Here is a 22,882-nt window from a genome sequence, read left to right as displayed (position 1 = left end):
TGTAATGCTCCAGATTCTCAACTAGCTCAAAAGAAGGTCAGTTTTATAGCTTTTCTAATCAGCAAAACTGTTTTCAGCTGTGTTAACATACTTGCACAAGGATTTAAGGGATTTCTAAACATCCATTAGCCTTTTAACACAGTTAGCAAACATAATTTACCATTAGAACACTGGAGTGGTGGTTGCTGGAAATGGGCCTTTATACACCTTTGTAGATATTGCATTAAAAACCAGATGTTTGAAGCTAGAATAGTCATTAACCACATTAAGAATGTATAGAGTGTATTTCTGTTTAATTTAATGTTCGCTTCATTGAAAAAAAAAAGTGCTTTTCTTTAAGAAATAAGGAAATATCTAAGTGACCCTAAACTTTTGAATTGCAGCACGTGTATATATCTTATATCTATCTCTGGCAAAAGTTAAGAGACCTGTTTTTCTGATTTTTCTCTTTATAGGTATATTTGAGAAATGTAAATTGTTCTTTTATTCTATAACCTGCTGACAGGTCTCCGAATTTCCAAGTAATAAAGTTTGTTTTTATTTTCTGAAAATGAAAAATGGTCAAAATAACAAAAAAAAGCATTGCATTATTTGAGGTCTGAGAGCAAAGAAAACAAGTTCAGAATCATTAAGAAACAATAATACTGATGTTTTAACTCAGGAAGAGTTCAGAAATCAATATTTTGTGGAATAACCATGATTTTTAATCACAGCTGTCATGCGTCTTGGCATGCTTTCCACCAGTCTTTCACACTGCTTTTGGGTGACCTTATGCCACTCTGGTGCAAAACTGTAAGCAGTTCTTTTTTATTTGATGACTTGTGACTATCCATCTTCCTCTTCATTACATTCCAAAGATTTTCAATGGGGTTCAGGTCCAGCCTTGCTGAAGCATCCCCAGATCATCACTGATCCTCCACCAAATTTCACAGTGGGTGCAAGACACTGTGGCTTATACACCTCTCCAGGTCTCCATCTAACCATAAGATGACCAGGTGTTGGGCAAAGATGTAAATCAGACTCATCAGAGAAGAATAACTTAAATTGGGCAGGAATGGGCAGATTAAACTTTGTGAAGGATGTATGAATCAAGCCACATACAAGGTTATCCTAGAAAAACAGTTGCTTCCTTCTGATCAGGCAATGTTCCCAAACTCAGGGCTGTTTTTTTCCAGCAGGATAATACGCCATGCCACACAGCTAGGTCAATCAATGTGTGGATGAAGGACCACCACATCAAAACCCTGTCATGGCCAGCCTAATCTCCAGACCTGAACCCCATTGAAAACTTCTGGAATGTAATCAAGAGGAAGATGGATAGTCACAAGCCATCAAAGAACTGCTTAAATGTTTGCACCTGGAGTAGCATAAGGTCACCCAAAACAAAGTGAAAGACTGGTGGAAAGCATGCCAAGACGCATGAAAGCTGTGATTAAAAATCATGGTTATTCCATAAAATATTGATTTCTGAATTAAAACATTAGTATTGTTGCTAAAAGATTATGAACTTGTTTTCTTTGCATCATTTGAGGTCTGAAAGCAATGAATTTTTTTTATTTTGCCCATTTTCTCATTTTCAGAAAACACAAAAATGTATTGCTTGGAAATTTGGAGACATGTTATCAGTAGTTTATAGAATAAAAACAATTTACATGTTAGTCAAAAATATACCTATAAAGAGAAAAATCAAAAACTGACAATTTTGCAGTGGTTCCAATTTTTGCCAGAGATACTGTAGATAGATAAAAAAAAAATGCCTACCTGTGCCACTACTTTCTACCTACAGTCATGGTCATAACTTTTGAGACTGATTTGAGACTGATTTTTTACAACATTTTCTGCAGCACTGTTTTTAGATCTTGTAGCCGTTTCTTTGGTTACTGATGTAGAATTATTAAAATTCCATAAGTTTGTAAATATATAATATAATTATATATATATATATATATATATATATATATAATATAATATAATATATATATATATATATATATATATTTATTTTCTCTCAGAAAATCTGTGTGTGGAGCCCGTTGAATATAAAACCACAGATTTCACCCAATTTGAGTGAAATATTCCACGGCTCGCCTTTAACACAAGACTAAAACTGCTGCAAAGAATTTGGGCTCTATAACATAAAGAAGAAAATGGGAGTGTGGGTTGAATGCAAAGCTCAGTTTTTGCCTAAAGGGCCTTAAGAGTTACAGCAACTGCATCCTAAGAGTCGCTATTAGGCTATGTGCACACGCTGTGTTTTTTGCGGCGTTTTTGCTCTAAAAACTGCATGAATCTCCTTCCCCAGCAAAGTCTAAGATCTTTGCTGTGCGCATGTTGCAGGTTTTTCTGGCTGCGTTTTTGTGGTGACCACAAAGATTCAGTATGTCAATTCTTTTTGCGTTCTCTGCATTTTTCACCCACTGAATTTATTGGGGAAAAAACGCAACCAAAAAACGCAGCAAAACGCATAAAAGAAACGCACAAAAACATTTTTTTATGCGTTTTTTCGGATGGGTGCGTTTTTTTTGGGGCCAAAAAAACTCTGCATCTTTGTGGTCAGAAAAAAACGCAGCGTGCGCACGTAGCTTTAAAGGGGCGGCAACCATATAGAAGCTAAGGTGAGGCAATCTGATAACTCTCTCTAAAGTCTGTAATTGTGGAAACAGCTGTCAACAACCAGGGCAGAAGTAACTGGGGCCTCATTTATGAGAATTGTCTCACAGTAAGATTATTCTGGTTGCCTATAGTCACTATAGAATTAACTGTGACCTCATTTATGAGAACTGTGTACCACCCCCGTGCCAGCAGCCGGGCTGCTCGGATCCGGATCCGCGGTGGCTCGAGGGGTCTCCGGACCCGGGGGTCGTGCGGCCACTCGAGTAAAAGGGGGGAGGAGGTAGCTATTTACAGGGGATGGTGTGGAGAGTTTGTGACGCCACCCATGGTGTGTGGTAAGATGGAGTACCACCGCTGCGATTGGGAGTACCCGGTGGCGATGGTGGGGGCAGCCAGGTGTTTAACCTCTCCAAGGGTAGGGGAGAATGCCCCGGGGACTCGGTGATGTGCCGTTGGGACAGTGGGGGGGTGTCACTTGTGTACTCAGTCCAATAACGCTGACACCGACAACTGTGGTAAACCAAAGTTCTTGACACTTTGACACTACTGCCGCTGGGAGGGAGCACGCCTGGATCCCGTGCCCATTGGTGTTGCCTGTTAGTCTGTGACCTTTGCCTTGGCACCTTGTCCTCTATTTGGTCCCTTTAGTATAGAACTAATCGGGTCCCGCTCCCCAGTATGGCTAACTGGGTGAGTTTGCTCTCAGGGTTCACGCTTGGGATTTTCTGTACCGTATGTGTGGAAAGTCCTATACCCCTCGTTGCGCTAGTACCCAGATTTTGGTGCGGGTGGAGAACGGATCTTGAAGGCTCCGATCCCATCGGGTAAATTGTCAGGACTCCTGAAGCTTCTCCGTGATCTAGGGTCCACGTACCCTGTCGTGCCCTGACCACTGCCCGGTGATGGCACAAGGCCGCCAGCTGTCCTGCTCGACAGTCCGTGCCCCTCGTCACAATCACCTGCGACCGGGGTCCAGCTCCAACCAGGCCCAGACCAACGTCTGCCACCTAGTAGTTCCAAGGAGCCTAGCTCCTGACATCCTCTCACTTTCACCTCCAACGCTAGCACTGTCTTGCTCCTGACAATCCTGACCTCCCCTTCAACCAACGCCCTAAGTGGGCGACCCTATTCCACTCAGGCCGTCCACTGGTGTGTCTGGTGGGTGTGGTGCAGAGAGTTCTTAGAATTTTGATTAGCTTGTTCTTGGCAACACCAATGGTCAGGGACCCGTAACCAAGGAGGAGATTGATATTGCACAGAAGGGCAGATTGCACAATAACCTATGACGACCTGATACGCCAGGGCGTCACATTTGCACCACATTAAAATCGTTCTGGTTGCCTATGGCAACTAGAGTGGAGATTTCAGCATTGAAGCTGCGGAGGTAAAGTGAAAGCTAAGTTCTGATTGGCTGCTATGGACAATTAGAACAGTCTGACTGTGAGGCAGTTTTCATAACAGACCTTTCAGGACAACACATTTTCTGCTTTATAGATTTACTTCTTAGATCTCTGATCAGTGTGAGGTGATTACTAAAGTCGTTAAAACGCAGTCACACGTACTTACCTGCTAAGCGACCTCGCTGTGGGCGGCGAACATCCTCTTCCTGAAGGGGGAGGGACGTTCGGCGTCACAGCGACGTCACACAGCCGCCGGCCAATAGAAGCGGAGGGGCGGAGATGAGCGGGACGTAAAACATCCCGCCCACCTCCTTCCTTCCGCATTGCCGGCGGGTGCCGCGGGACGCAGGTAAGCTGTGTTCATCGTTCACGGGGTGTCATACGGAGCGATGTGTGCTGCCCCGGGAATGATGAACAACCGGTACCATGAAAAATAAACAATTTTTAAAAATAAGCGACACGACTCACGATTTCTGACCGATTCAGGGTCGCTCGGAGGTGTCACACGAAACGACGTCGCAAACGATGCCGGATGTGCGTCCCGAAAACTGTGACCCCGACGATGCATCGCACGATAGATTGTCTCGTGTGAAGCCCCCATAAGGGTCATAATATTAAGGACTGTTTTTAAATGCTGCCTAAAAAAAAAACAACATCTATTGGGCAGGAGAGTAAATTTTAACATTTAATAAGACTTAGTTCAAAACGTAGTTGTTTTTAAACTTCAGTGTTATGACAAATTTGCAAAAAAAAAATAAAAAACACTAAACTGACAAAGAAGGGAATTTTGTTTACTTACCGTAAATTCCTTTTCTTCTAGCTCCAATTGGGAGACCCAGACAATTGGGTGTATAGCTTCTGCCTCCAGAGGCCACACAAAGTATTACACTTAAAAGTGTAAGCCCCTCCCCTCTGCCTATACACCCCCCCGTGCATCACGGGCTCCTCAGTTTTGGTGCAAAAGCAGGAAGGAGGAAACATATAAATTGGTCTAAGGTAAATTCAATCCGAAGGATGTTCGGAGAACAGAAAACCATGAACCCAGAACAGTTCAACATGAACAACATGTGTACACAAAAGAACAACAGCCCGAAGGGAACAGGGGCGGGTGCTGGGTCTCCCAATTGGAGCTAGAAGAAAAGGAATTTACGGTAAGTAAACAAAATTCCCTTCTTCTTTGTCGCTCCATTGGGAGACCCAGACAATTGGGACGTCCAAAAGCAGTCCCTGGGTGGGTAAAAGAATACCTCGGTAATAGAGCCGTAACACGGCCCCTTCCTACAGGTGGGCAATCGCCGCCTGAAGGACTCGCCTACCTAGGCTGGCATCTGCCGAAGCGTAGGTATGCACCTGATAGTGTTTCGTGAAAGTGTGCAGACTCGACCAGGTAGCCACCTGACACACCTGCTGAGCCGTAGCCTGGTGCCGCAATGCCCAGGATGCACCCACGGCTCTGGTAGAATGGGCTTTCAGCCCTGACGGAACCGGAAGCCCAGAAGAACGGTAGGCTTCAAGAATTGGTTCCTTGATCCACCGAGCCAAGGTTGACTTGGAAGCCTGCGACCCTTTACGCTGGCCAGCGACAAGGACAAAGAGCGCATCCGAGCGGCACAGGGGCGCCGTACGAGAAATGTAGAGTCTGAGTGCTCTCACAAGATCTAACAAGTGCAAATCCTTTTCACATTGGTGAACTGGATGAGGGCAAAAAGAAGGTAAGGAGATATCCTGATTGAGATGAAAAGGGGATACCACCTTAGGGAGAAAATCCGGAACCGGACGCAGAACCACCTTGTACTGGTGAAACACCAGGAGGGGGGCCTTGCATGACAGTGCAGCTAGCTCAGACACTCTCCGAAGTGATGTGACTGCCACTAGGAAGACCACCTTCTGTGAGAGACGTGATAGAGAAATATCTCTCATTGGCTCGAAAGGTGGTTTCTGAAGAGCCGTTAGCACCCTGTTCAGATCCCAGGGTTCTAGCGGACGCTTGTAAGGAGGGACTATGTGGCAAACCCCCTGCAGGAACGTGCGTACCTGCGGGAGCCTGGCTAGACGCTTTTGAAAAAACACAGAGAGCGCCGAGACTTGTCCCTTAAGAGAGCCGAGAGACAAACCCTTTTCCATTCCGGATTGAAGGAATGACAGAAAAGTGGGCAAGGCAAATGGCCAGGGAGTAAAACCCTGATCAGAGCACCAGGATAAGAAGATCCTCCACGTCCTGTGGTAGATCTTGGCTGAAGTTGGTTTCCTGGCCTGTCTCATAGTGGCAATGACCTCTTGAGATAACCCTGAAGACGCTAGGATCCAGGACTCAATGGCCACACAGTCAGGTTGAGGGCCGCAGAATTCAGATGGAAAAATGGCCCTTGAGACAGCAAGTCTGGTCGGTCTGGTAGTGCCCACGGTTGACCCACCGTGAGATGCCACAGATCCGGGTACCACAACCTCCTCGGCCAGTCTGGGGCGATGAGGATGGCGCGGCGGCAGTCGGACCTGATCTTGCGTAACACTCTGGGCAGCAGTGCCAGAGGAGGAAAGACATAAGGCAGTCGAAACTGCGACCAATCCTGAACTAATGCGTCTGCCGCCAGCGCTCTGTGATCTTGAGACCGTGCCATGAATGCCGGGACCTTGTTGTTGTGCCGGGACGCCATTAGGTCGACGTCCGGCTTCCCCCAGCGGCAACAGATCTCTTGAAACACGTCCGGGTGAAGAGACCATTCCCCTGAGTCCATGCCCTGGCGACTTAAAAAGTCTGCTTCCCAGTTTTCTACGCCCGGGATGTGAACTGCGGAGATGATGGATGCTGTGGCTTCCACCCACAGCAGAATCCGCCGAACTTCCTGGAAGGCTTGCCGACTGCGTGTGCCGCCTTGGTGGTTGATGTATGCCACCGCCGTGGCGTTGTCCGACTGAATTCGGATCTGCCTGCCTTCCAGTCACGGCTGGAACGCTATTAGGGCTAGATACACTGCCCTTATCTCCAGAACATTGATCTGAAGGGAGGACTCTGGCTGAGTCCAGGTTCCCTGAGCCCTGTGGTGGAGGAAGACCGCTCCCCACCCTGACAGACTCGCGTCCGTCGTGACCACAGCCCAGGATGGGGGCAGGAATGATTTCCCCTTGTACAAAGAAGTGGGAAGAAGCCACCACTGAAGGGAGGCCTTGGCTGCCCGAGAAAGGGAGACGTTCCTGTCGAGGGACGTCGACTTCCTGTCCCATTTGCGGAGAATGTCCCATTGAAGTGGACGCAGATGAAACTGCGCAAATGGAACTGCCTCCATTGCTGCCACCATCTTCCCTAGGAAGTGCATGAGGCGCCTCAAGGGGTGCGACTGGGCTCGAAGTAGAGATTGCACCCCTGTCCGTAGTGAACGCTGCTTGTCCAGCGGAAGTTTCACTATCGCTGGGAGAGTATGAAACTCCATCCCGAGATATGTCAGCGATTGGGTCGGTGTCAGTTTTGACTTTGGGAAATTGATGATCCACCCGAACCTCTGGAGAGTCTCCAGAGCAATGTTCAGGCTGTGTTGGCATGCCACCCGAGAGGGGGCCTTGACAAGAAGATCGTCTAAGTAAGGGATCACTGAGTGTCCCTGAGAGTGTAGGACTGCTACCACTGTTGCCATGACCTTGGTGAAGACCCGTGGGGCTGTTGCCAGGCCGAAAGGCAGTGCCACGAACTGAAGGTGTTCGTCCCCGATGGCGAAACGCAGGAAGCGCTGATGCTCTGGTGCAATTGGCACGTGGAGATAAGCATCCCTGATGTCGATCGATGCTAGGAAGTCTCCTTGGGACATCGAGGCAATGACGGAGCGGAGAGATTCCATCCGGAACCGCCTGGTTTTCACGTGTCTGTTGAGCAGTTTGAGGTCCAGAACGGGATGGAAAGATCCGTCCTTTTTTGGCACCACAAACAAGTTGGAGTAAAAACCGTGACCCCATTGCTGAAGGGGGACAGGGATAACCACTCCTTCTGCCTTCAGAGTGCTCACCGCCTGAAGAAGAGCCTCGGCTCGCTCGGGGGGCGGAGATGTTCTGAAGAAACGAGTCGGAGGACGAGAACTGAACTCTATCCTGTAACCGTGAGACAAAATGTCTCTCACGCATCGGTCTTGGACATGTGGCAACCAGGCGTCGCAAAAGCGGGAGAGCCTGCCACCGACCGAGGATGCGGTTTGGGGAGGCCGAAAGTCATGAGGAGGCCACTTTGGGGGCGGTTCCTCCGGCGGTCTTTTTAGGACGTGACTTAGACCGCCATGAATCAGAGTTCCTCTGACCCTTCTGTGGCCTGTTGGACGAGGAGAATTGAGACCTGGCTGATGGCCGAAAGGACCGAAACCTCGATTGTACCTTCCGTTGTTGAGGTCTGTTTGGTTTGGACTGGGGTAAGGACGAGTCCTTTCCCTTGGATTGTTTAATGATTTCATCCAATTGCTCGCCAAACAGGCGGTCGCCAGAAAATGGCAAACCGGTTAAAAACTTTTTGGAAGCAGAGTCTGCCTTCCATTCACGTAGCCACATGGCCCTGCGGCCTGCCACTGAATTGGCGGATGCTACCGCCGTACGGCTCGCAGAGTCCAGGACAGCATTCATGGCGTAGGACACAAACGCCGACGCCTGAGAGGTTAAGGACACAACCTGCGGAGTAGCGGCACGTGTGACTGCATTAATCTCAGACTGACAAGCTGAGATAGCTTGGAGTGCCCATACGGCTGCAAATGCCGGAGCAAAGGACGCGCCGATAGCCTCATAGATGGATTTCATCAGGAGCTCTATCTGCCTGTCAGTGGCATCCTTGAGTGATGCACCATCTGCCACTGCAACTATGGATCTGGCCGCCAGTCTGGAGACTGGAGGATCCACCTTGGGACACTGAGCCCAACCCTTGACTACGTCAGAGGGGAAGGGATAACGTGTGTCATTAAGGCGCTTAGTAAAGCGCTTATCCGGAAAAGCTCGGTGTTTCTGGACTGTATCTCTGAAGTCGGAGTGATCAAGAAATGCACTCCGTGTACGTTTGGGAAACCTAAAATGGAATTTCTACTGCTGAGAGGCTGACTCCTCAATCGGAGGGGCTGGAGGAGAAAGGTCTAACACCTGATTGATGGACGCTATAAGGTCGTTTACTATGGCGTCCCCTTCAGGCGTATCAAGGTTGAGAGCGGCGTCAGGATCAGAGCCCTGATCTGCCACCTCCGCTTCATCCTCCAGAGAGTCCTCATGCTGAGACCCTGAGCAGTGTGATGAAGTCGAGGGAATTTCCCAGCGAGCCCGCTTAGTCGGTCTGGGACTGCGGTCCGTGTCGGAGTCCTCACCGTGGGACCTATGAGTCGACCCAGGAGCACTCTGCTGTGCCGAGCGAGGGGGGGCTGGGAGCAATGATTCAACAGTGCCCGGGGCCTGTGTTACCGGTCTGGACTGCAAAGCTTCTAGTATCTTAGCAGACCATCTATCCATAGACTCAGAAAGTTTGTCAGCAAATACTGCAAACTCTGTCCCTGTCACCTGGACAGTGGGAGCCGGCGGTTCCAACTGGGCCGAGGGTCCCACCAGTGGCTGAGACTCCGGCTGAGTGAGTGTCACAGGGGCCGAGCATTGCACACAATGAGGGTAGGTGGAACCTGCAGGTAGCATTGCCGCACATGAGGTACAGGTTGCAAAGTAAGCCTGTGCCTTGGCACCCTTGCTTTTTGCGGACGACATGCTGTTGTCTCCTCTTAGCGTAATCAGAGAGGGTATATAGCCAAAAGCAAATAGTGCAGCTGTACAGAGTAAATGTATACAATATAAGCATGTAAATATACACTTCGGCACCCGGGGGGGCCAGCACCTAGTAACAGGTGCGGCTTACCGACCGCCCTCAGCGGTTGTGTGACCACCAGATTCCCTGCCTGGGCCTCCCAGAGCTGTGGAGCTTGGTGGTGTCTCCCCTCCGAAGTTCTCCAGCGTCAGACGTGCTGATAGGAATGGCTGCCAGCGTTCTGAAAGGAGGAGGGAGCCGTGGGCGTGCCTCAGAAAGTGCGGGAATCTGGTGCCCCACGGTGCTCAGTGAGGCGGGAGGAGGATACTAAGTATGCTCCAGCCCTCAGCGCTGACGTCCAGTGCAGCGTCCCGCCCTTACCCCTGACTGGCAGGCCCGGGGGCGGGAGTATGCGGTACTAGGCCGCAAAAGCCGGGGACTATAGTTATAAGCGCGGCCGGCAAACAAGCGCGGTCAGCGCGGTAGTCCCGGCGCACCAACACACCCAGCAGCTGCTGCAGCGTCCATTACACAGGCGCTCTATGCGCCGTCCCCAAGGGGACACAGAGTACCTCAGAGTAGCAGGGCCTTGTCCCTGATGATACCCGGCTCCTGTCCAGCAGATTCCTCCAGGGGCTGCGGAGGGAGCCCGGTCCCAGAGCATGGTGACCGGTTAGGATCCCACTTCACCCAGAGCCCCTAAGGGATGGGGAAGGAAAACAGCATGTGGCTCCAGCCTTTGTACCCGCAATGGGTACCTCAACCTTAACAGCACCGCCGACCAGAGTGGGGTGAGAAGGGAGCATGCCGGGGGCCCTGTTATGGGCCCTCTTTTCTTCCATCCGATATAGTCAGCAGCTGCTGCTGACTAAATTGTGGAGCTTGCATGGAAGTGTGCCTCCTTCAACACAAAGCATAAAAACTGAGGAGCCCGTGATGCACGGGGGGGTGTATAGGCAGAGGGGAGGGGCTTACACTTTTAAGTGTAATACTTTGTGTGGCCTCCGGAGGCAGAAGCTATATACCCAATTGTCTGGGTCTCCCAATGGAGCGACAAAGAAAAAGAAGAGTTGAAAAAAACAAATTGTAAGCGCTGAAGATGTCAACTTCAGAGTAGCAAGCACCAACAATTAAACATGTCATACTAGTGGGGATTTTGCTAGTACACCATATTATTCAGAGTGGAGCTCCTGGAGTGCACACCATACGGTAGACTGGCACAGAGCTTTTAGGCTCTGTGCCCACGTTGTGTATTAGCATGCATTTACGCTGCGTATTGCACTGCAGCACAACTGCATGCGTCCTGCGTCCCCTGCACAATCTATGAAGATTGTGCATAATCCATACTCACTACGTTCTAAAAAGCAACATGTCACTTCTTTTGTGCGCTTTGCATGCTGTCTCTATTCTGTCTAAAGGGAGAGGCAGCATCCAGAGCGCACGAATTCTGCAGTCACCAAAGTTTCAGAACGGAGCTTTTCAGCTGCTCCCTGAAGCGGACATGCAGTGACTTTTACGCTGCGGTGCAGAGCGCACACACGTGGGCACATAGCATTACATGTACTGTCTCATCTTTACTGCAAGTTCTTTTACATTAAAATTTTCCATAAAGTTTGTTGCTTCTGAGCACAAATTAATACTAAACTACAAATGAGTGGTGTGGAGACCAGTTTCGTCCCCATTATACGGATATTATAATTTAAGCTCTGTGAGCGCGGGAATGCACAGGACCCACTCTGTATCACTCTTTCTTCATAGGCGGCTCCTTAATAAGGCATTCATGAATTCATTACAGTAGGATAGGGTTAAAGCATACCAAGTGTTCACTCTCAGAAAGCCTATGATGGTGGGGTGAGATTGGCTGACAATTGCCTCCTTATTTCCCAAGCTGACACAGACACTCCCTGCTTACCCCCAGGGGTACAGACGCTGTCTGGGGTGGGATGTGATCCTACACATTGAAAACATACAGGGTCCTTTCTACTCTTTCCAAACATGCAGCTCGCCTCTGCAGCAGAGAATGTCATCAAGGGCATGTAATTAACCCCTGCACAGACAGAGGCCTATACTGCACTCCCCCGGAACATTCCTAACAGAGGAGGCTGAAGAGTGGGGTCACGGAGACATGAGACCCCCCATCCTCAACAATATTACCCTGTGAACCTTTATGTCAGTGATCTTACCATTCCTGTGGAGTCCAGACAATGACTCCTATAAGATTCAATGACAAACCTCAAAACTAGGACATTATAATGGAACAAAATAATCATATGAATGTGACGATATGCCCAAAGGCCTACAATTTAAAATACCATGGACTGCAACAAAATAAGGCTCCAATCACATCTGCATTGAAGGTCCTGAAAAGGCAGAAACAATACTATTCTATTTTTCCTGTCAAAATGACAGACCCCAATATTGAGACATGACAGACCCATAGAAGTCAGCATGAGCTGTTGATCATGTGATGCATTCATTCTTCACTTGAGTGCCCAAATCAGTTCGGAGTATAGCCTAAGCTGTGAAGACGTCTGCTCTCGGCACACATCGCAGCATAGTGAAGGGGAGGTGGTTGTTGTGACCAAACGTTTCTGGGACTGCTACATTTCTTGCAAATTGCATAAATTAAAATATCTTGCTGGTCACAATGTAACCACATTTACAAACTTTACGCTGCAATATATTTTCTTGTACATGGGAAACCTGTAAAGGGAACTTATCAGGTGCAATATGCACCAACAACAAGCAGTTCTGGGTGCATATTGCTAATCCCTGCCTAACCGTCCCTGTATCTAGTAGCACACATAAAAAGATGTTTAGAAAAAGTATTTTTAAAGATCTTTTATTGTAAACTAATGAGCGAGTGGACTAGTCCCAAGGGCGTTGCTTCCCTTGCTAGTCGGCTCTATTAGCATGTTAGTACGCCCCTGTGGGTGTACTATGATTCTAATAAATGCTCAGCGTCAGAGGATGATCACACTCACTCACCTCTCTGCTGCCATCGCAGCGCGACGCTGCATTTCGGCTCAGTGCACATGACCCCGGAGTTTGGATTGTGCGCACTATGAAGCCGGTTGTATGCATCCAGGCTTTAAACTGAAGTAGTGCTCATGACCGAAAGTTTGGGATCATGCGCACTGAGCTGAAATGCAGAGTCAGGCGGCTTTGGCAGCAGAGAGGTGAGTGAGATCATCCTCTGACGCTGCACATTCATTTACATGTAGCACACCTACAGAGATGTGTTAACATCCTAATGGTGCCGACTAGCAAAAGAAACAACACCCTTGGGACTAGTCTGCGTGTGCGGTGATGGTGCGTGCGGGAGTGCCTGCGTGTGCGGTGATGGTGCGTGCGGGAGTGCCTGCGTGTGCGGTGATGGTGCGTGCGGGAGTGCCTGCGTGTGCGGTGATGGTGCGTGCGGGAGTGCCTGCGTGTGCGGTGATGGTGCGTGCGGGAGTGACTGCGTGTGCGGTGATGGTGCGTGCGGGAGTGCCTGCGTGTGCGGTGATGGTGCGTGCGGGAGTGCCTGCGTGTGCGGTGATGGTGGTAGTGGCGGTGTTTGTGCGGTGATGATGGGGTGTCTCTCTCAGCATAATAAAAAAAAAAAAAAAAGATCAGTTTTTTTACCAGATCCGTCGCATCAGTTTTTACACAATCTGAGACGGATCCGTTGCAAACCGGATTGTGCCTGATTGGAAAAAACTGATGTGTGAACTTAGCCTTTGGGTGGAGAGCTGAGTGGGTGTGTTAGATACAGTCTTAAGAATTATGGGAGTTGTAGGAACTGAACCCAGGAAGTCAGGGGAGAGATTAACCCCATCAGAGCTGGAGCCAGAAATGAAAAGAAAAGAACTTTAAACAACACTTTTCATGGATACCTTTGAGAAATGGCTTTCTTCTTGCCACTCTTCCATAAAGGCTAGATTTGTGCAGTGTATGACTGATTGTTGTCCTATGGACAGACTCTCCCACCTCAGCTGTAGATCTCTGCAGTTCATCCAGAGTGATCATGGGCCTCTTGGCTGCATCTCTGATCAGTCTTCTTCTTGTTTGAGATGAAAGTTTGGATGGACGGGCTGGTCTTGGTAGATTTGCAGTGGTATGATAGTCCTTCCATTTCACTGAGCACTGAGGAGGGGCGGGACGGGCCGGCACGGAGAAGGGGAGGGAGGGCTATTGCCATTCTCGCACTGCACTTGCGCTACACCGGTGTACCGCGAGTGCAGTGCGATCTTTCTCTCGCCCCATAGACTTGAATGGGAGCGAGAGAAAGTCTCGCATTACAATCGCAGCATGCTACGATTGTTTTCTCGATCTGATTGGGGCCGAGAAAATAATCGCTCATGGGTGCTGATACACAGGCTAATGCGGGCGTCACATGGAACGATCTATCGCGCGATTGCACGAGCGATCGTACCCGCCCCCGTCGTTTGTGCGTCACGGGCAATTAGTTGCCCGTGGCGCACAAAGTCGATAAAACCCCCGTCACACGTACTTATCTCCCGGACGACCTCGCTGTGGGCGGCGATTGTCCACTTCCTGAAGGGGGAGGGACGTTCGGCGTCACAGCGACGTCACACAGTGGCTGCCCAATAAAAGTGAAGGGGTGGAGATGAGCAAGACGTAACATCCCGGCCATTTCCTTCCTTCCGCATTGTCGGCGGGTGCCGCTGTACGCAGGTAAGCCGTGTTCATCGTTCCCCGGGTGTCACATGGAGCGACGTGTGCTACCCCGGGTACGATGAACAACCAGCGCAAAGTAGAATAAACGATTTTTAAAAAATGAGCGACGTGTAAACGATTCGCAACCGATTTGCGATAGTTTACAGACGCTCGTAGGTGTCACATGGGACGACGTCGCAAACGATGCCGGATGTGCATCAGGAAAACCGTGACCCCAACGACAGATCGTCTCGCGTGACGCCCGCGTATATATTGGTCCGAGTGGAATGCGATGTTTTATCGCACTCCATTCAGTCCGATTTTCATGCCGTGTGTCTTAGGCATTAGACAGGCTGTGCCATCAGTCTTTTTTCTTAGATTTAGGGTACAGTTCCACTTGCGTTTTGCACGGACGATTGCAATGCGATAAAACATCAGACTGCACTTTCTCCAGTGCAAAACTATGGGGCAGTGTCCATCTGTGATTGATTTCTCATGCCATATCGGCCTGAGAAATTAATCGCAGCACGCTGCATTTGGCAGCGGTTTTCGGCTCAAGCACCTCCATACAAGTCTATGGGGACAGGTTAAACATCGCACTGCACTCGCATGTCATCCGACTGCAGTGCGATGTACACAGAGACAGGTAGCGGAGGAGATTGGGAGAAAGTGCTCCCTCCCTCTTCTCCGCAGCTGTGATACGATCGCAAGACGCGTGACCCTCGGCTCAAATTCTCAGCAAAGGGTCATTAGCATATCGCTTCCAATTCTCTTGCCTCGGAAGCTATGTGCAAGTGGAACAGTACCCTTAAAGGGGATTGTCACCAGGCTTTTGCAACAAAATATGAGAGCAGCATAATGTGGAGACAGAGACACTGATTACAGCAATGTGTCACTTACTGAGCTTCTTGCTGACATTTTGGTAAAATTACTGTTTTCTCTGCTGCAAATCTACCCCTATTTTGAATGTTGAAATCAATAACACCACCCACACCACTGATTGGCAGATCTCTGCCCACATAACGTGAACAAAGCAAGCTGCCAATCAATGGTGGGTGCAGGTTATACCGCGGTCATGAATAAGGACGACTACATGGCAGCAGCTTTACTAGTCATCTATTGATAATCTTCTGCTGAGTAAACCGTGATTTCATGAAAACGACCCTAAGCAGTCCATTAAGTGACAAATCGTTGGAATCAGGATCTCTGTCACTACATTACGCTGCTCTCAGATTAGGTGGCAAAAATTTGATGACAGATTCCCTTTAAAGCACCCCATCAGTGGTAAAATAAAAGACCGCTGGAGTGGTCCTTTAAAAGGATATTTCCTAACAAACTGGAAATCCTACCTCCTGGAACACCTATGATCCTGAGAATAGTGAGGTACAGCACTGATTTTTACTGGTTTTCGTCCTATTTGCAGGAACAGACTATGAAGATGACATAGCAATGAAATAGTACTGCAGCCGCTTTATTCTCAGGATTTTATTCCTTTTAAATTGGAATATCTTGCTTATTGCATTTCTAATAGCTACCTGTAAAATACATGTAGTCAGGGGCACATCTATAGTGTGTGCAGGGTTGCAATCATACCTGGGCCTTGGAGCCTATGGGGGTCCTATTTGAAAAGACCAATACTATTAAAGACCCATGACAGTAGTTTGCACTGTTGCTTTGCAGCGCTGGGGACCTGGGTTCAAGTCCCATCAAGGACATCTGCATGTTCTCCCTGTGTTTGCATAGGTTTGCTTCGATTTCTTCTCACACTTAAAAGACATATGGACGAGAATTTACATTGCGAGTCTCTATGGAGACAATAATGATGTCTGGATAAAGCTATGGAATTAATGGCGCTATATAAGCAATGCATAATTATAATAAATGACAGTTGGGGCCCTAATGGATATTTTGCATTATGGACCAAAGTTTCAAGTTGTGTGTCTGCATGTCGTACATAACCAGGGTCACATAGGGCTCTGAGGTCACTTGTGCACTTCTTTATGAAGCGTCACTGAATATTTTGCTGCTATATGAGGGGCTGCTGATAAATTTTTGGCTTTGTGATCTTTTTTGTTTCTATAGTTAAAAAAAAAAAAATGTACATCACATGAAAGCCTTAATTTTAATTAAGACTAATATGTTTTCAAAATTTTGTGTTTGTTGCTTATGGCAACAGTGTTCTACATACGCAGGAAATCAAAATGGCGAAGTCTAATGAGATATACACAGCAGCTGAAAGCAGAGGAGTGATAAAAGTCTTGCTTCTGCAAGGAAAGTTTGCGAAGGATAATCATGGTGATATGTCACAGACATTGGGGGGGGGGGGGGAATCAATGCCCTTCATATTCCAGTTAAAAACTGGATTGCCAAATTTAAAACGGGCCACTTCAACACCAATGATAAGGAACGTCCTGGACGACCGAGAGTGGTTGTTGTTCCAGAGATCGTCAATGCTCTGCACAACCTCATACTGGAGAATCGACAAATTTCAGCTAAAGCAATAGCAGACGTCATGGGGATTTCCTGTGAACGTGTTTGTGTTATTATCCATGAACATTTGGAAGCCATCTGCAAAGTGGGTCCCCAAATATTTGACAACAGATCAGAGAAGCATGCAAGTGACAATTTCCCAGTATTTGTCAGCGTTTCTGGACTGATAAAAACTTCCTGGATCGACTGGTCACTATGGATGAGACCTGGATTTATTTGTATGACCCTGAAAACAATGAACAGTCAAAAGTGTGGTGGCACAGTGGTTCTCCTCATCCAAAGAAATTGAGAGTGCAAAATTCAGCCACCAACGTGATGGCGCCTGTGTTCTGGGATAAGGGGGTGTGCTGCTAGTGGACTACCTTCCAAAAAGGGTTCCACCATCAATGCAAGGTATTACATTAAACCTTTTTCCAATTGAAGGCAACTCTGAAGGCCAAAATGTGTGGCAAGTAGTGTTGAGCGGATCCGAACTGTTAAAATCCGGATCCGCGCGGTTTCAGCGTCCGATCCGGGTCTGACCTGGATCCGGGAATCCGGCTGCACGATCCGGGATTATTCTCTTATATTCTCTCTCGTCCTGGATCCGCTCCCCCATTGACTTACATTGGGCCGGATTCCGGATCGGATCCGGACTTCTGGGGCAACCCGCGACGGATCCGCCGGACCCAGATTATTAGCAATCCGCTCAACTCTAGTGGCAAGCTGTCCAAAGGAATTTTGTTTCTGCATGACAATGCCTCCGCTTATACTGCACAAGCGACCACGGCAAAACTGGCAGAGCTGAGCTTCCAGCTGGATGACCACTCACCTTATTCACCAAATCAAGCTCCTGACTATCATCTGATTCCAAACCTGAAGAAACACCTCAAGGGTAACAAATTTCACACCATTTCTGATGCCACGGATGCCTGGTTTGAGGCACAACCGAAATCCTTCTTTTTGCTAGGCTTACAGAACTTGGAATACCGATCTAAGAAGTGTGCTGACATCAGTGGAGAGTATGTGGCAGGGCCACACGGGGATTACTGCGATCCCCTCACATGACACTCTGCTCACGCTGGTAGCACAGCAGAGCCGAGTATCATGCTAGTGTCCCTGCGACTGAGGTCCGACTGTGAGAGCGGACCTCAGCTGCGGGGGGGGGGGGCGGGCCGGTGCTGCGGAAGGGGAGGCAGGGAGTTATCTCCCTCTCTCCTCCATAGCCGGCTATTGCCATTCTCGCACTGCACTAGCGGTACAACGGTGTACCGCGAGTGCAGTGCGATTTTTCTCTCGCCCCATTCACTTGAATAGGTGCGAGAGAAAGAGTCTCGCATTACAATCACAGCATGCTGCAATTGTTTTCTCGGCCCGATTGGGGCCAAGAAAATAATCGCTCATGTGCGCTGACACACAGGCTAATATTGGTCCGAGTGGAATGCGATGTTTTATCGCACACCACTCGCACTGTTTTTCTCGCCGTGTGTCTTAGGCTGAATAAATGTAAAGTTTCATCATCCTCTCTCGTTTCTTTCTGGGTAAAGCCAAAGACTTAGCAGCCCCTCGTATAAAAATAAGTAATAATATTGATGATTTGGTAGAAACATCATGCACACAATTGTCAGAATACAGAGTAACAACTGGATAATTGAACATGAGAAACAGTGACAGGGTTCATCCCGCCACCACCCACGCCCCTGCGTCCTGCCCAGCACACCTGGTCTAAGCCCACATGGGTATAGATTGGAAGGTCGTTACCCTTTCTCCTCTATGACATCCCTTCCTGCCCTACTCCTACAGTTTGTAAGAGCGGGGTGAGGGGAAGCTGTGCCAACTGTGCCATTCCTACACAAGTATTTCCTGCTAGAACATAGCTCGCAGAAAAGCTGCATTTCTAGAAAGCACGGGCATTTTTACATTTCCTCCAGAAATTAATATGTGAATATAGCCAGTGTAACATCTAATCAGAGAAGAGCTGATCCCAGACCGCCTGGATCTCAGGAGGTTAGTTTTATTTTCTGGAGGAATACAAATCTGTTCCTATGTAGCCTTTTGTTACTTTACCATTTCCTGTTGTCAGAGCTAAATGACAACTGTAATAGTACTAGGAGGAATCGGCAGGCAAAGAAAATAATGAAGCATCATATACCTGGGACTAATAGATATCCATCTGCCTGAAAGATGTGTGCAATATTCACAACACTTCAAAACGAACAAAAATACAATCTACAAGTCTGAGAATATCCAGTAGAAATCATGGACATCACAAAGCAGTCACACGCGTGCCACCACCGTGCCAGATCATAACTGTGCCATGCGGCATACACTACAGAAAATCGGAGCTACAGAAAACAAAAGCAACAAATAAAAAGAGATAGATCTCTCACACTGTAATAATTATTATTATTACAGCGCCATTTATTCCATGGCGCTTTTCAAGTGAAAGAGGGTATACATACAACAATCATATATAGACTTTCCTCCTAAAGGGCAAACACAGGGACAGAACTGTCATTTAACCCTTTAAGACTAACGCTGTTAGAATTGTGCTATGTAACCCACAGATAAAACATAATAACAGCGGTGCCAGAAAACAAGTTTAGCTCTGCTTTATCTGTGTAGTACTAAAAAAAGCATAAAAAAAGAAAAGAAAAAAAATCTAAAGATCCATTTTGTAGAGCATAGTGAAGTCTTACCATTCTTGCTCCTCTTAGTCCTGAGCCTATTCATTGGGTTGCATGGGTTTTAGCTCCTGTGGTGTGGGGCACAGTCCTTCCAGGACGGAGGCTGAACATACAGGGAGAGGTCGCAACTCTCCTACACATAGCCTGCTAATAACAGCATCTGGCCCTGCTGACCTCACTAAACTCCCTTCCTCCAAGAACAAATGTTCCATGCACAGCCCTGGCAGTCCTGGGACAGCCCATCGGGTGGGAAGAAGGGGGAAAAAAAGAGTGCTGTTTAACCTCTTCACTGCCAATCCTGTCTGCGATAAACCTCTAATTTACAAATGGTTAACCAATACATACTAAAGAGTCTGGTGGTCTCAGCACAAATGAAAGTCTGTACAGATATGCATAGCATGGATCAGCTGCGTTATATCAGTATGTCACCTATGAGAAGCATGGCAGGTATTACATGTAGGGTTTTAGTCCCACTGTAGTCAATCGTAAAACAAATTTGCATCTTCTCCTTCCCCTGGATATAATAATTGAAAATGTTCAGGAAAAAAAAAAACAGTAGTTAATTAGTGTGATAAAAGTACAGTGTAGGGCTCAGGTCCAGTGCAAGGTCTCACAGTGCCACCAGCCTACACAATGGTTGGTTCTTCACCTCTATTGCACTCCCAGGTATTTCCCCGTAGTCCCACTCCTATAGTTCTTGTGGTTTGGATATGTTTTGTAGTCTGTGTCAGCTAAAGAATTAATTAATGTAGGTAAAGGTAATCCATCAAATCCACAGACTGGACTGACAAATAATAGACGTACCTTTTAAATGCTAGTCAGTTAAGTACTGAGCCTATGTTCACCTAAAGGGTGTGCTCACACAAGCATCAGATCGCATCACCTGGTACGGCCGCACACTCTCCGGACAGGAGCATCTCAGCTGCATAGAAATACATGCAGCCGACCTGCTGTCAGGAGAGTGTGTGGGGGCGCCGGGTGATGTGATCCGATACTCATGTGAACGCACCCAAAGGGATCTTGCTGTCACCTCAGGTTGCAAAATAAGGTCAAATTCCAGACAGAGGACGGTCCCACAGGTAGGAAGTCAAATTCCAGACAGAAGAAGGTCCCACAGGTAGGAAGTCAAATTCCAGACAGAAGAAGGTCCCACAGGTAGGAAGTCAAATTCCAGACAGAGGAAGGTTCCACAGGTAGGAAGTCAAATTCCAGACAGAAGAAGGTCCCACAGGTAGGAAGTCAAATTCCAGACAGAAGAAGGTCCCACAGGTAGGAAGTCAAATTCCAGACAGAAGAAGGTCCCACAGGTAGGAAGTCAAATTCCAGACAGAGGAAGGTCCCACAGGTAGGAAGTCAAATTCCAGACAGAGGAAGGTCCCACAGGTAGGAAGTCAAATTCCAGACAGAAGAAGGTTCCACAGGTAGGAAGTCAAATTCCAGACAGAGGAAGGTCCCACAGGTAGGAAGTCAAATTCCAGACAGAGGAAGGTTCCACAGGTAGGAAGTCAAATTCCAGACAGAGGATGGTCCCACAGGTAGGAAGTCAAATTCCAGACAGAGGATGGTCCCACAGGTAGGACGTCAAATTCCAGACAGAGGAAGGTCCCACAGGTAGGAAGTCAAATTCCAGACACAGGAAGGTCCCACAGGTAGGAAATCAAATTCCAGACAGAAGGTCCCACAGGTAGGAAGTCAAATTCCAGACAGAAGAAGGTCCCATAGGTAGGAAGTCAAATTTCAGACAGAGGAAGGTCCCACAGGTAGGAAGTCAAATTCCAGACAGAGGAAGGTCCCACAGGTAGGAAATCAAATTCCAGACAGAAGAAGGTCCCACAGGTAGGAAGTCAAATTCCAGACAGAGGAAGGTCCCACAGGTAGGAAGTCAAATTCCAGACAGAGGAAGGTCCCACAGGTAGGAAGTCAAATTCCAGACAGAGGAAGGTCCCACAGGTAGGAAGTCAAATTCCAGACAGAGGAAGGTCCCATAGGTAGGAAGTCAAATTCCACACAGAGGAAGGTCCCACAGGTAGGACCCCCAACCTGTCAGACATTTTGGCATAAATGTCTGGGTTGGAATAACTTTTATGGCCACGTGCACACATTGAGTCATTGGTTAGTTTTTTACATCATTATTTGTAATCCAAAACCAACTCTTGCAGCCTTTTCACTGTATTGGAAAATCCAAAGCTGTTATGTCCCAAGTGGTGACTGGGATATACTGTATCAGATGAGTGTGGTTGCTTTATTTGGCTCAAATGTTCCTGGTGGCTCCTGAATGGGGAGCGAATACATAAGCTGATAGACACACACCTTAATAAAATGGATACATCTAACCCCTCATTATATTTCATAGGTTTTTTCTTCTGGAGGTACAGAGATCAATAACACCTAAACACAGGAGAAATCTGGAGCGGCTAGTGTCTGGGTTTGTGTAATATATGAGTTGCATACACAGAGAATGTGATAAATTATATGCAGAACGAGATCTGGCAATGGAGCTGTTTATAGGAACGTCTGACCTTTATATACCAATAGCCCAAAAATTCCCAGATGTTGGTGAGTATTGAGTACCAAAATAGCTTCTTTATCCTCCAGGTGATTACTTAACTTCTCATCTGGCTATTATTTCTTTCCTAGTATTAGCAGAATCAGCATATGGCATGGTGATATCGTGGAGACAAGCATGCACATGAAAGAGAAAACAGAGTACGTGAAACTAAACAAGGAGTGTGATCTACAATGAATTTGCAGTCAGCCTCCATAGGTCCGGTAGGTGTTGGCACATTCAGGGGCAGATGTGAGCGCTTTCTGGAGGAACTATAGATCAGGAATTCAAAATTGTGCAAAGAGTCTTAGGCGGGCTTTGCACACTACGACATCGCAGGTGCGATGTCGGTGGGGTTAAATTGAAAATGACGCAGTTCTGGCATCGCATGCGACATCGTAGTGTGTAAAGGCTCGATGGTACGATTAACGAGCGCAAAAGCGTCGTAATCGTATCATCGGTGCAGCATCGGCGTAATCCATGATTAAGCTGACGCGACGGTCCGATGTTGTTCCTCGTTCCTGCGGCAGCACACATCGCTGTGTGTGAAGCCGCAGGAGCGAGGAACATCTCCTACCGGCGTCACTGCGGCTTCCGTAGGATATGCGGAAGGAAGGAGGTGGGCGGGATGTTTACATCCCGCTCATCTCCGCCCCTCCGCTCCTATTGGCCGCCTGCCGTGTGACGTCGCAGTGACGCCATACGACCCGCCCCCTTAATAAGGAGGCGGGTCGCCGGCCAGAGCGACGGTCGCAGGACAGGT

General features: G+C 47.9%; 1 protein-coding gene across 4 annotated transcripts in view; it reads right to left on the bottom strand.

The window, feature by feature from the left end:
* The window catches only part of STARD8 (StAR related lipid transfer domain containing 8), a 564,964-nt gene that overhangs the window by 267,525 nt on the left and 274,557 nt on the right, over positions 1-22,882 (bottom strand). The window contains exon 1 of one of the 4 annotated variants that reach the window (XM_075323986.1): positions 19,587-19,755. The exons of the other annotated variants lie outside the window; for them this stretch is intronic. Within the exon in view, the coding sequence (XP_075180101.1) occupies positions 19,587-19,620 (34 nt within the window). The 5' untranslated portion in view covers positions 19,621-19,755. Of the gene's footprint in view, positions 1-19,586; positions 19,756-22,882 lie in introns of those variants that run through there. 4 annotated transcript variants of the gene reach the window in all.

The sequence above is a fragment of the Anomaloglossus baeobatrachus genome, chromosome 9 (genome assembly GCF_048569485.1).
Source record: "Anomaloglossus baeobatrachus isolate aAnoBae1 chromosome 9, aAnoBae1.hap1, whole genome shotgun sequence".
Taxonomy (NCBI): domain Eukaryota; kingdom Metazoa; phylum Chordata; class Amphibia; order Anura; family Aromobatidae; genus Anomaloglossus; species Anomaloglossus baeobatrachus.
Note: the sequence above shows the minus strand (reverse complement) of the source record. Positions and strands in the feature narration are given on the sequence as shown.